Here is a 12,974-nt window from a genome sequence, read left to right on the forward strand (position 1 = left end):
CTTTACAAAATTACTTTTCTTAGAAGTAAGGGTAGTAAATATATAACTCTAATACAGTGGAATTGCTTGATTGATAATGGGGTAGATGAACATCCAAGTTATTGCCTGTGCTTTATAAAGCCTTTACTGCTCACCATAATATGTATGGTGAGACATAAACTGAACTTAAACTCATGCAAAAATAAATTGTGGTCTCATCACATTTGTATGGGCCTTCAATATTCTCCCTCTCTCATAATGCATTCATCCTTTCTATAATCTTCACACTACTAATTACTTGGTAAATCTTTCCTTCAGAAAAACATAAAGGAAAACTTTGCTTTCGCAATAAAGCAATGAGCATTTAAATGACCGGTGATATTCATTAAAACGTACTCAAAAACACAAATAGACTAAACTATTGTGTGTTACTCTTTTCTGAATTTTCTTTCTTTCTCTTGATTCTGTTAACAAGTAACATTCAACAGCACTGCTTAAGGAGTTAAATGCTGACCTCTCTTAAATATACTTCTGTATTATCTTAACACTAATATTAGCTATATAAAAGTATAGAAAGAGCTAGATATATAAGCCTCCACTTTATCCTTCTGATGATAAGAAATAGCTCTGTCATTGTTCACATTACTGTACGTTCTTAATGAATTTCAGTGAGAATTCAATTTAAATGTATTAACTTGCTGTCAGTTCCTCAATAAGATCAAGTCAGGCGGGTCTGGAAACAGTTACTTGGATCTTCCCTAGAACATCAAGGCAATAACCACATTTAAAAAATACATTTTAGTAGGGAAACAAGGCTTAGTAAAAAGAACATGAATATTGGAGGCTGGCAGATGTGAGTTTAAAAAAAATAATGGTTTGGCCACTTAATATGTGTCATCCAGGACACTTTTAGGAGACTTTCTAAAATCTCAAAGGGCTATTGTGAGGATTATGTCTAGTAATGTAAATGAAGGTAGAGTATATCTTCTGGCAGCCAGTAGATGGTCAACAAATGATGGATAATGTTGTTTTTAAGTCATTAAATGTTACAGTTTATGTATCCCTAATCTGAAAATCTGAAATCTGAAATGCTCTATGTTCTAAAACTTTTTGAGCACTGACATGAACCCAAAGGAAATGTTCATTGGAGCGTTTCAGATTTCAGATTTTCAGATAAGGATGCTCAATCAGTAAGTATAATGCAAAGAACTGTACTCCAAAACCCCCCAAAACACAAAATCTGAAACACTGCAAGTCCCAACCATTTTAGATAAGGGATATTCAACCTGTAGTACTCATTAAAAAAAACAAAGCTGCTGCAATCATAGAAAGTTGCAGCCAATTGTTGCAGGGTAAAACATATCTAAAAATTCTAGTCGGGTTCATGACAGAGATTGGTAACATATCTTGAAATGGCTGCAGAAAATAAAGTGACAAAATGGGCACATTTTGAAAAAGAAAGGCAATCCATTTAAGTGCTATTATAAAAAGAACTCTCTTGTTCTGGTGAATTTTCTCTGTACTTATGTTTTGGCCTTACTTTTTTTTTTTTTTTTTTTTTAAGACAGAGTCTGGCTCTGTCACCCAGGCTGGAGTGCAGTGGCAGGATCTCCTCTCACTGCAACCTCCGCCTCCTGGGTTCAAGCAATTCTCCTGTCTCAGCCTCCCAAGTACCTGGGACTACAGGCACCCGCCACTACGCCCAGCTAATTTTTTGATTTTTTTTTTTTTTTTTTAGTAGAGATGGGGTTTCACCATATTGGTCAGGCTGGTCTTGAACTCCTGACCTCAGGTGATTCGCCTACCTCGGCCTGCCAGAGTGCTGGGATTACAGGCATGAGCCACCGCACTGGGCTGGTCTTACTGATTTTTCACTGTACCAAAACTGCCAAAGTAATTTCATAGAACATGGATGGTAGGAGGCACAACTATGGTCAAGTCCTTTGCATCACTAGTTTGAAATGCCTACCCCTTTCATGTGACAGTTTTACCAACTGTATTCTGACCATGGAAACCACTTGCTGATTCTGAAACTTTGAGAAAGGTAAGATGCAGGGAGGTAAGTGTAGGAGGAACATGTTGTTCAATTCAGTTTTAATGATTCTTTAAATGATTCAATTCAATAAACATGTATGATGCTCCATCTACATCCTAGAAGCTGTGGAGCTCATTTAAGAGTTAAAGCTAAACAAACATAATCCCTGTCCTGAAAGACAATTATTTTGTATGTACACAATTGCTCACAGCAGAAGGTCTGTAAAAACAGAATCTCACTCTGAGTATGCAGAGTTAATATGATTAAATGTTTTCCAGAGACATGAAAAGAAAGCCTTCCAAATTTATTAGGGTCCCTTTATATGTGGATTGGGTATGCTGTATTTTTAAAACGTATTAGAAACTAGTCACTACTTAAAATGTTCTCAGAAAATCACAGAGAGGTCGGGTTTTCATATTTAGTGAAGCCATGAATAATCTCCAACTTAGACTGAAACATGCCATTGGGAAAAAAGGGAACTAAATGACATGAGGATTAAAAATAGAAAGGAGTTTGTTAGATTTGAGTTTGAATATCAAAAAGCTTCCAAAACGTAGTCTTTAGATATTTATTAAAAGGACCTTTTAATAAAAGCATTCTTGAGAATACTATTACCTTGGAGTCCTCCATATCTCATATAATATTCTACTTTCAACAATACAGTAAACAAATGTCTTAAAGTTTCCTTTAACGGAAACATCTTTCGTCTCTATCAGGAACTTCCTCGGCCATGCATAGTTTATTTGAAATCCAAAGGTTCATTTGGTTCTGCTAGACTAAAATTAGATTATTAACCAGAATTTTCTACTCACCCGAGCCTCCTTTTGCCAAGTATTTGTTCTTTGCATAAAGGACAGAATCTAACATAGACTCAAACAGAAGAAAATAGCCCTGCATAAAAAAAAGGGGGAAAAAAAGTTTAGAAATGTGCAATACTGTCATAAGCAGGTCAATTTAAACATAGGTGCTGCTCTTTTAATTACAAAATAGTTTTTTGTTTCTGCCATAGATGTAATAATATTCTGCAAAATCTGACACTATTTTTTTGCAGTAAAAGTTATTGGAAAATCAGGCCAGCTTATAAAGTGAACTCAGAAAGTTTATTGTGGTAGAATATACTGCATGTTCTTTACCTATGATTCTACTTTCCAGACTACTCTTTCTTCCTCATTAAAAAAAAGTTTGGAAAGAAATTATTAACAAGCCCCATAACTCTCTGGAATGATTCAACATCCATCTAGAGCAGTGGTTCTCCACTTGATTTTGCCCGCTGGGGAACATGTGGCAATGTCTGAGTAATTTTTGATTGTTGTAACTAGGGGTGGGCGATGAAGGAGATGCTACTGGCATCTACTGGGTAGAGCCAAGGTATGTTGGTAAACATCCTACAATGCACAGGACAGCTTCTCACAAGAAAGAATGACCTGGCCCAAAATGTCAATAGTGCTAAGGTTGAGAAACTCTAGTCTAGAAAACCATTTCCCAAATAATTTCCTGTATAGTGACTTTCTTTTAGGTATAAAAAATAAAACGAAATAAAATAAAATAAAATAAACAGAAACAAGAAAGGGGAGGGATCCTTAGTCAAAAAGGTTTAAGAAACGCCAGCTGCTATATCCTCCTATTAGAGATTCATAATGCGCACAAGCACACTAAAAGTTCTAAGCAGTTGTTATGGTAAACAGAACTGCTGAACATATTTTAACCAAATATTACCTACTTTCTGACTACAGACCTTTTTTTCTATTTAACAGCTATCAACACCTTGCAGAACTAGTGTTTATGGAAATATAATTCATAAACCTACTGAATTTACAGTATGATAATGAATCCCCTACCAAGAAAGGATAATGATACAGTACAAATGAAAAAAGAATTTGCCACTATTGGTGCCACAAATACACTACATTCTAATACTGTGCTTCACAGTTTATTAAACAAATGACAAATAATCATGACTGAGAAATCACTATCAGTTTCAGTCAGTCTTTCTCCTTCTAGGGTCCAACCCCCCAACAGCCCTATGCAGCAGGGAAAGCCAAGTGCTCAGCACATAGCACAGTTTATTGCTTAGGGTGAACCAACATGAATTTTACCTTTACTTTAGCATTCTATATCAAAACTGTTCTCATTCACTCATTTGTTCTGTGCACAAATAAATGACCAGTGGGGCAACTATAAATATTCTTTAACCACATTAACAAAAAATATTTTAAAGGTTTCTCTAGAATAAGAAAAACCTGCAAACCCAGAATGGGTAATCTTCACAAGAGATTAACAGCAATTTTAATTTAAAGAAAATACAGCTCTCATGCTTGAATCACTTACGAAGGAACGGAACTGAATTGCCGGCAACTCTACATTGGTATTGACCTATTCCTCCCAACACACTAATTCATTGATACAAAAATAACTGCCTATTAAACAAAGGCTTAGGAACAAAGCTTGTTTATCAATATGTTACTTTAGGAAACTTAAGGCTTTGACAGAAACTTGTTTTTCTGTATAGAGTACTTCAGTAACATGTAAAATTCTTACAAGTTAGTTCCCCATTAATATTATCTATGTATTCAAAGAACAAGGGACTTACGGGATTCAACTAAGAAATCTTTACCAATCTGACATATCCATGCAGATTATGCACACAAATGCTTATAAATAGGCATTCAACTGTTGCTTATAGTGAATTATAATTTATGCCAAGGAATTATTAAATGGAAGGCATCTATTTATCTTATGAGGAAAAGATTGGCTGGTAAAACCTATTAATAGATTTGGTGAAAAAAATGGACACTATTTGCAAGATTGCTGTGTTTTAAAACTTAAATAAAATTGACATTTTAGTACAAATTAAGTATTAATTACAGTCCAATCCTTTTTGGACAAAAGCCCAAAAAAGTTTGTACTGATTTTCATTGTCAAATTGTTTTCTAGTATTCTAGCTCTATCTTTCAGCTCTGCTGTTACCTCATCAAAAAGAATTTCTCTGATGTTCCTACATAAAATATTCTTTCTTTTTCTTTCATCAAGTTCCATTTATTTATCCTGCTTTGTATTTCATCATAGCACGTATGAATTAAAATACTATTTATTTTTGTTTTTGTCTCCTTAAAAACTATCAGCTCCAAGATCAAGGATTTTGTCATATTGTTTGAAGCTGTATTCCTGAAGGCTGAAAATGTGTCTGGTAGATAGTAGGAACTCAATATATAACTTTAAAATGAATAAATGAATAAAAGTTATTAATACTATATGTAATATATTTGTTAAAATGAAACTGCTTGCTTTTTGTTATTTTTTGTGGTACAAATTAAAATGTTATTTTAAAATGATATTTTGTTTTCTAAAATTAAAACTGACAAATAATGGTGGTGATAATCATTAAAATTCATTGTAATGCCTCTATAAAAATTATTTCATTTAATTCTTCCCCAAAGCACCATTTATTGTTATTCCAATTTAATTTATTTATGTTGAGATCTAAAATAATAGTTCAGTCACATAAATTGGGGAGTGAATGAGACAGAATTTGAACCTTGACCTCACTACACAAGTTCTGAATCACCCTTGTATGTTGCCTCTTAAATTGATTTGCCTAATTGAAAATAAGATTTAGTATGTGTATTATACTACATTTGTAATTAAGGATTCAAGCATCCCAAAAATGAAAAATTTTTCATAGACCATATTAAACAAGATTAGAATTTACAACAGGTGTGCGATCATTTCAGCGTAGTATCTCAGTTGGCAGCTGGCTCTGAGCCACCATTCGTTGTGAAAATATTAGTTTGGAAAAATCAATGCACATACTAGAATATATATAGAATAAGACATTCATGAGATAAGATATCCAGTTAAAAATATTAGCAGATGAAAAGATTCATATATGTTTTGCTAATGGTCATTGTCCTTTCTCTCAACTTTCCCCTTTGCTAAACTTCATTTTACGATAGGCTCCCTATGTGATACAACAGCCTTTAAATTCCTGGGAATCGTCCTTGGTTCTGAACCAAGTCATTTATTACTGATACCAGAAGGCTTTGGTCCAAATGCCCCACTCATCTGCAGTGTAATTCAGACTGTAATTTCACAGGCTGCTGCCTCACCTGTAGCAGTGCCATCTGGAAGGAGAATTATGCCTGATATTTTCTCCCATGATGCTCATGGGCATTCTTCTTTCAATAGTAACATTTACTTTTTAAAAAATTAAATACTGCATTTATACTTTAATGGTTACTGTAAAGGAACATATGGAATTAAATCAGGGACTAGAATATTAACCTCATTCATTGAAGTGGGAATCTTATTTTTAAAATGGCTGCTCATGATATCTTCTTGGATTAGATACATTAGTGATAAATGAAACTTTTGATACCTTCAGTATAAGGTGCCTTTCTAACTTTTTGTAGTTCAAATAACTGAATTACTGATACAACTTTAGGCAAAATTTAACTATTAAAAAAAAGGTGAGGCAAGGGAGAGTTACAAATAAAATGGAAGAGTTAATCTGAAGGATGACAAAGAATCAATAATCTGAAATGTTTAAAGATAAAAGATTACCTGTAACAAATAGACAAGCCTATATAATCTAATCATAATTTCTATGTAGTATATCTCTGAATCATAATAAGTGGTTGATAACATTTTTTCCAGTATTACTCTCAAATTCTGTAACATTCACTGTAGATAGAATTTTTTTACGTGATTGGAGCTGGCAGTCAGTTGTTAATGGGAAACAAGACATTTTAAGTAACAACATACAGATTTGTTTGCCAGCATTCTTTGAGGACATACCCACTGATTGGAATCCTCATCATCTTCCCTATCTAAACCACATTCATAGATTTTAGGTAATTTCCAGGTTTGGTTAAATAGAAGAAAAAAAAAATCTATGAGCACTTGCCAAGTGGAGAATCCTCCGTGAATTCCATGATTTCCACCTTCCTACTCCTACTCTTCAAACTAGGAGGAGACAACACACACACAAAAAAAACCACCAAAAAAAAAAAAAAAAAAGAAAAAGAAAAACACTGTGGAATGGACTAAGTAAAACAATTTGTTTACAAACAATTTACAGTTGTTTATGAGTAAAACAATTTTACTCACTCCATTCTACAGCTTTTTTTCAGTTTTCTCCTTCCTGAGTTTTTCCAAAGCAGTCACTTTCGTTTGCATAGAAAAAAACCAACTATATCCTTTATATAATCTTATCAATCGTTTGTGTTCATATTTAACTAATTTTACATAAATAAGCAGGCAAACAAACACACTAAGCTCTTGGTAAACAACACAACTGACAGAAGCAGAACAGTAGCAGCATGCTGAAGGTGGCTTTACGTGTTCAGAGAGAGCCACAGGAACCTAGCAATGTGTTATATAAAAAGAACACAGAACATCACAAATTCGGTGAATTAGTTAAATGCAGGTTGGTTATGATATCTTCTATGACATATTCATGTAACAAAATATATTGTCACAATGTCACCTCTCCAAGAAAATCTTCCTTGATTCCCCATACCAGGTCAGGTACCTTTATAATGCGACCCAAATTAGAGGCTAACTTATTATCAACGCATAGAAACAATCATTCTAAAGCAGGGTTTCTCGATATTGATACTAATGACATTTTGGGCCAGATAAATTTGTCGGGGCTTTCCTGTCCACTGAAGGATGTTTAGCAGCATTCCTGGCCTCTACCCACTGGCACCATTGTCCCCACCCAACCCACAGTCCCAAATTATAACAATCTAAAATGTTTCCAGAGATTGCCCATATCTCAAATATCCCCAGGAGTGCGAAATTGTCCCCTCTTCCACTCCATTGAAAACCACTGTTTTAGAGGTATCCAAAATGCAAATAAATAAGCATTCTTTCCTAATCTACTGTGTTCTCTGCTTAAAAAAAAAGTACCAAACTTAAGGTCTTACAGAATTCAATACAATCTCTATTTATTTCACTGTTATAATAGCCCTAGATATTAAACATTTTTACCGCAAAGTTTTTTCAATGATTCTGCAGTCTATCACTTGACCCTTCCATCTTAAAATGTGCTAATAATATCCACCTAATTTATAATAAATGTGATAAAGAAATTACATGAGAGTTTTCAAAGTAATTATATCAAATCCTTTTGGGTAAGATACTTTCCTTACAGCTCCACAGTGACTGATAAAGATTATATTACACTGTTACGCACTTGGCAAAATACAGGCGGCTGATGACAACACTCAACAGGGAAACCTTTACCCTTTGCACTTATTTGCCATAGAATGAGTAAGAAATGTGTTGGCATCTACATATACACACATAGACATCTTTGTACAATGTTTAATGTATTTGGCCAAGATAAATTTCTTAAAGTAGAATTCTTGGATTAAAGGATATGCACATTCAAAATATTGATATGTATCATCAAACTGCCCACAGAAAGACTACAACAATTTTTATTCCCACAATTGTATGAGTGGAGTAAAAACCTAAATGTAAAAGGGAAAGGTATAGAGCTTATGGAGAATATTTTCATGTTCCTGTGAAAAAAGTACTGACCATAAAGACCAATACATTTGACTATGTTAAATCCCAGAATCTCTGCTCATAAAAACAATGAAGTTACAGAGTCTGAAAAGATATTGGCCACCCACACACATATACACATTTGTATATTTTCCATCTCCAATGAAGAATATCAATTGTTAAAAAAAAAGAGTATGCAACCCAAAAGAAAAATGGGCAAAATAATTACATACAATTCATAAGACAAAAAATATATTCATTCATTAGTAATTCAAACACAATGGAAAACTACTACATGACTACCAGATTAGCAGTCACACAATCCCCAGGGTTGAGAAGTCTATGGAGGCATGAAATAAAATTTTACTGCAGTACTTTGGAAAAGTACAGTACTTCGGAATTATCCATTAACATGTAAGAGCAGCATATCCTGTGATCCAGCAACTCTACTCCTAATTGTATACCTAGACACAAGTGCTTAAGTATAAGAGCACACACGTACAAGCACACTATAGCACTATTATTTGCATGATAATAAACTGGAAATGATCCAGCGCCCACCAACAGTAAAATTTAAAAAACACTTTCCTACCATGTGTTTTCTTATGGTACATTCATACAATAACATCTATAGAAATGAAAATAAATTATCCTTATAGGCAATATAAATTAATGTTATGAACATGACTGAGTGAAGAAAGCAAAACAAATATTTAAAAAAGAAAAAGATATGTTTTGCTCCATTTATATAAATTTCAAAAACTGGTAAATATAAACTACACTGTTTAGGGATATAAGTATAAGTAGTAACAGCAAAAAGAAAAGCAAGGAAATGATTATTATAAAGGTCAGGAGAGTGGTTACCTCTCGGGTAGGGAGTTGTAACTGAGAAATGATATCTGGATGTCTTCTTTCTATATTTTCATCTGGCTGATGATCACACAGGTGTTCATTATATAACTATTTGTTACACTGTACCTGTAAGTTTATGTAATTTTCTGTGTATGGTACATTTCACAGCTAAAAAAGTTATACAAAGAAGATTTACATAACTAGCATATATAATATACAATAATGTGGGTGCAAGCAAAAAGAACACATTCATATCTGCTTATAAATGGTTATAGCATGTGTGGAACAGTTCACAATTAGACAAAATCATTGCCTCTGTAGATGGAATATAATAGTAGGGGTATAGGAAGGGAAGGAGAGTAACCCTTCAATATAAACTTGCATATCTTGCGAATTTTTTATCATTGTTATACACTATTTGTATATAAAATTTTAAAAAAGAAAATGGCAAATAATCACAAGCTAAAAAGACAATAGTTTTTCATACTGTATTTTGAAAGAAAAAGTGAAACTGATTTTTTTTAAAAAGACATTAAGATTACAGGAAGAGACTGCTAGAGAGGTTGAGAAAAGGAAAAATCAAGAAAGTGTTATACAGAAGAAATCCACTTTTAACCTATCTATGTTTTTATATTTAAAGAAAAAGGGTGGGAAAACCCATAACATTTAAACATTAACCATAAGAAAATTACAATTATTAAAAACATTATCAGGGACAAAGAACAATATTTCATAATGATAAAGAAGCCAAACTATCAGTAACACATTAAAAACCTAATGTGTATGCACCTAATAACCACATAAAAATACCTGAAGCAAAACCTGACAGAACTGAAGAGAGAGAGACAACCCTGAACTACAGGTAGAAATCTCATTCTTCTTCTTTCAGTAATTGACAGAATTAACAGACAAAATAAATAAGGATTTAAAAGACCTGAACAATACAGTCAACCAACTTGACTCAAATGGCAATTATGTAACACTCCAACAATAACAGAGTACTTCATTCTAAATCAGTGTGGAACATTCAGTAAGAGAGACCATATGCTGGGCCATAAAGCAAGTCTGAACAAATTTAAAGGAATGATAGCATATAGAGCGTGTTCTCTTATCACAACCAAATTAAATTAGAAATTAATAACAAGGATATTTTTTAAATTTCTTAACATTTAGAAATTAAACATGCTTCTAAATAATCCATGGACCAAAGCAGAAATCACAAGGATGTATTTTGAATTGAATAAATTTGTGGGATGCAGCTATAGCAGTCATTAGAGGGAAACTTATTATTGATGAAAAAAGCAAGGTACAGAACAATATGTAGACTAGGCATACCTTACACTGAATATGAGATTCACTGCTTTATCCCACCTAGAAGAGTGCCAGGTACGTAGTAGCCACACTATCTGTTAAGTGAATGAGTATGCCAAGGGGTAGAAATATACATACATGTTTATAATAGAGTGAAATATTTTAAGAAGGATATACTAGAAACTGGTAACAGATTTTGTTGGGGACGAGGGGTGGGTCCTGAGTAATAGGGTTAAAGATCAAAAAAAAAAAAAAGGATAAAATTTATAATATCTATATATCACACAGTCAAAAAATGACAATAGAATCTTACATATATTAATCACAAATATCTGTCAGAGAAGCTCCTAATTTACCTATTATTTAACTTGATCACCACCTTCCATGCAAGAAGAATCATGGCAATAACTGCCACTTACTAGGTCTCTATTATATGCTTGCTACTGTTCTGCAAGACTACTGTCTTCCACTTCTCTCACCTTCCAACATACAATTCCCACTTTTTTAGTGCTGTGGACTTCTGGAGAACATAACTTAGCACAAGAAATAATTTCCTCTGCATATTCTAAAGTTTAAAAAACTTGTATTAGTTTTTTCTCCCACTAGACTGGCACTCTCACTTAATCAACAAAAGACTGACAGTCAAATTGGCCCTATTCCTCAGACTGCAGAAAACTGTCCAATAAGCAAGTCTACCAAAAGAAAAAGTGAATATCTAAAACTATTTCCAAAGGCATGTGTGGGTCTTATACGAGACCCACAAAAACAGTTTCTAAAACAATATTCACAATCCCCCAAGGTGGGTGAAAAAATTCATAATGATAACTGGATATTCCACTCTCAAAACTAATTAATGTTGGCCAGGCATGGTGGCTTATGCCTGTAATCTCAACACCTGCAAGGCTGAGGAGTGAGGATCCTTTGAACCCATGAGTTTGAGACCACCCTGAGCAACACAGGGAGACCCCATTTTTACAAAAAAATGGAAAGATTAGCTGGGCATTGTGGCTCATGCCAGTAGTCCCAGCTACTCCAGAGACTGAGGCAGGAGGATAGCTTGAGCCCAGGTCAAGGCCGCAGTGAGCCATGTTTGTGCCACTGTACCCCAGCCTGGGCAACAGAGCAAGACCCTCTCTCCCAAAAAAGAAAAAGAAAAGTAACAGTCTCTCCCTCTGTTGCCCAGGCTGGAGTGCAGTGGCGTGATCTTGGCTTACTACAACCTCAGCCTCTCTGGTTCAAGTCAGTCTCCTGCCTCAGCTTCCTGAGTAGCTGGGATTACAGGTGCATGCCACCATGGCTGGCTAATTTTTTTATTTTTAGTGGAGACAGGGTTTTACCATGTCAGACAGGCTAGTCTTGAACTCCCAACCTCAAGTGATCCACTCGCCTTAGTCCCCCAAAGTGCTGGGATTACAGGCATGAGCCACTGTGCCCGGCCCCAAGCACTTTTATTAAAGACAATTATAGTATTACATAGTAACAGTGTGAGCTATGGTCTGAGTGTGTTTCCCAAAATACGTTAAAACTTAATCACCAATGTGATAGTATTTAAAGGTGGAGTCTTCAGGAGGTGATTAAGTCATGAGGGCTTGGAAGGGATTGGGGTCCTTAAAAAAGAACTTGAGGAAGTAGGTTCATTCCCTTCTATTCCTTCCGCCATGTGAGGATACAGCAACAAGGCACCATCTTGGAAGCAGAGATTTAGCTCTCACTGGACATTCAACCTGCCAGAACTCTGACCTTGAACTTGCAGCCTCTAGAACTGTGAGAAATAAATTTCCTTGTTTATAAATTACCCAGTCTCAGGTATTCTGTTATAGCAGCACAAATGGACTAAGACACAGTGATTCTAGAATACTTACAGACTTTTGAGGCTATAGGAAATAGTTACTGACAGAATGATTCAGTCTATAAAGAACAAGATCTCATTCTGTTTCCAGCAACAATGTATTTTAGGAGCTACTGACACTCTAAATACAAAAAATATGCTAGGAGGAAAAAAAGAACATCTTATTAGATGCATCAGTAAGCTGGCTTTCGCCTTGAGAGCATTTGCTAAACCTAGTCAATGAACATGGAGGAAACAGGAAACAAAGCCCAAAGTTCAACTAAAGTGAGAACTCTAAGAAGAAATCGCCCTAAATAACAGAGCTGGGACAAACAAATGTACCTACACAGCAAATGTGAATTTACAATCCCATTTGCTGTCACCCATTTCCCCAATTCAGTTTAGAACCTTGGTGTTGAGTAGTCAAACACATACTTCCTCCCTAACTCCACCCTG

At 34.6% G+C, this 12,974-nt stretch overlaps 1 protein-coding gene across 3 annotated transcripts in view; it reads right to left on the bottom strand.

Moving 5' to 3' along the window:
• The window catches only part of PRMT3 (protein arginine methyltransferase 3), a 135,814-nt gene that overhangs the window by 56,541 nt on the left and 66,299 nt on the right, over positions 1 to 12,974 (bottom strand). For all 3 annotated transcript variants that reach the window (XR_004053540.1, XM_010388252.1, XM_030917525.1), the window contains one exon: positions 2,827 to 2,905. Coding sequence is in view for 2 of the 3 variants with exons in the window: in XM_010388252.1 (XP_010386554.1) it covers positions 2,827 to 2,905 (79 nt within the window). In the remaining variant the exon portion in view is untranslated. The remainder of the gene's footprint in view (positions 1 to 2,826; positions 2,906 to 12,974) is intronic.

This window comes from Rhinopithecus roxellana, chromosome 15, assembly GCF_007565055.1.
Source record: "Rhinopithecus roxellana isolate Shanxi Qingling chromosome 15, ASM756505v1, whole genome shotgun sequence".
In the NCBI taxonomy this organism is placed as follows: Eukaryota; Metazoa; Chordata; class Mammalia; order Primates; family Cercopithecidae; genus Rhinopithecus; species Rhinopithecus roxellana.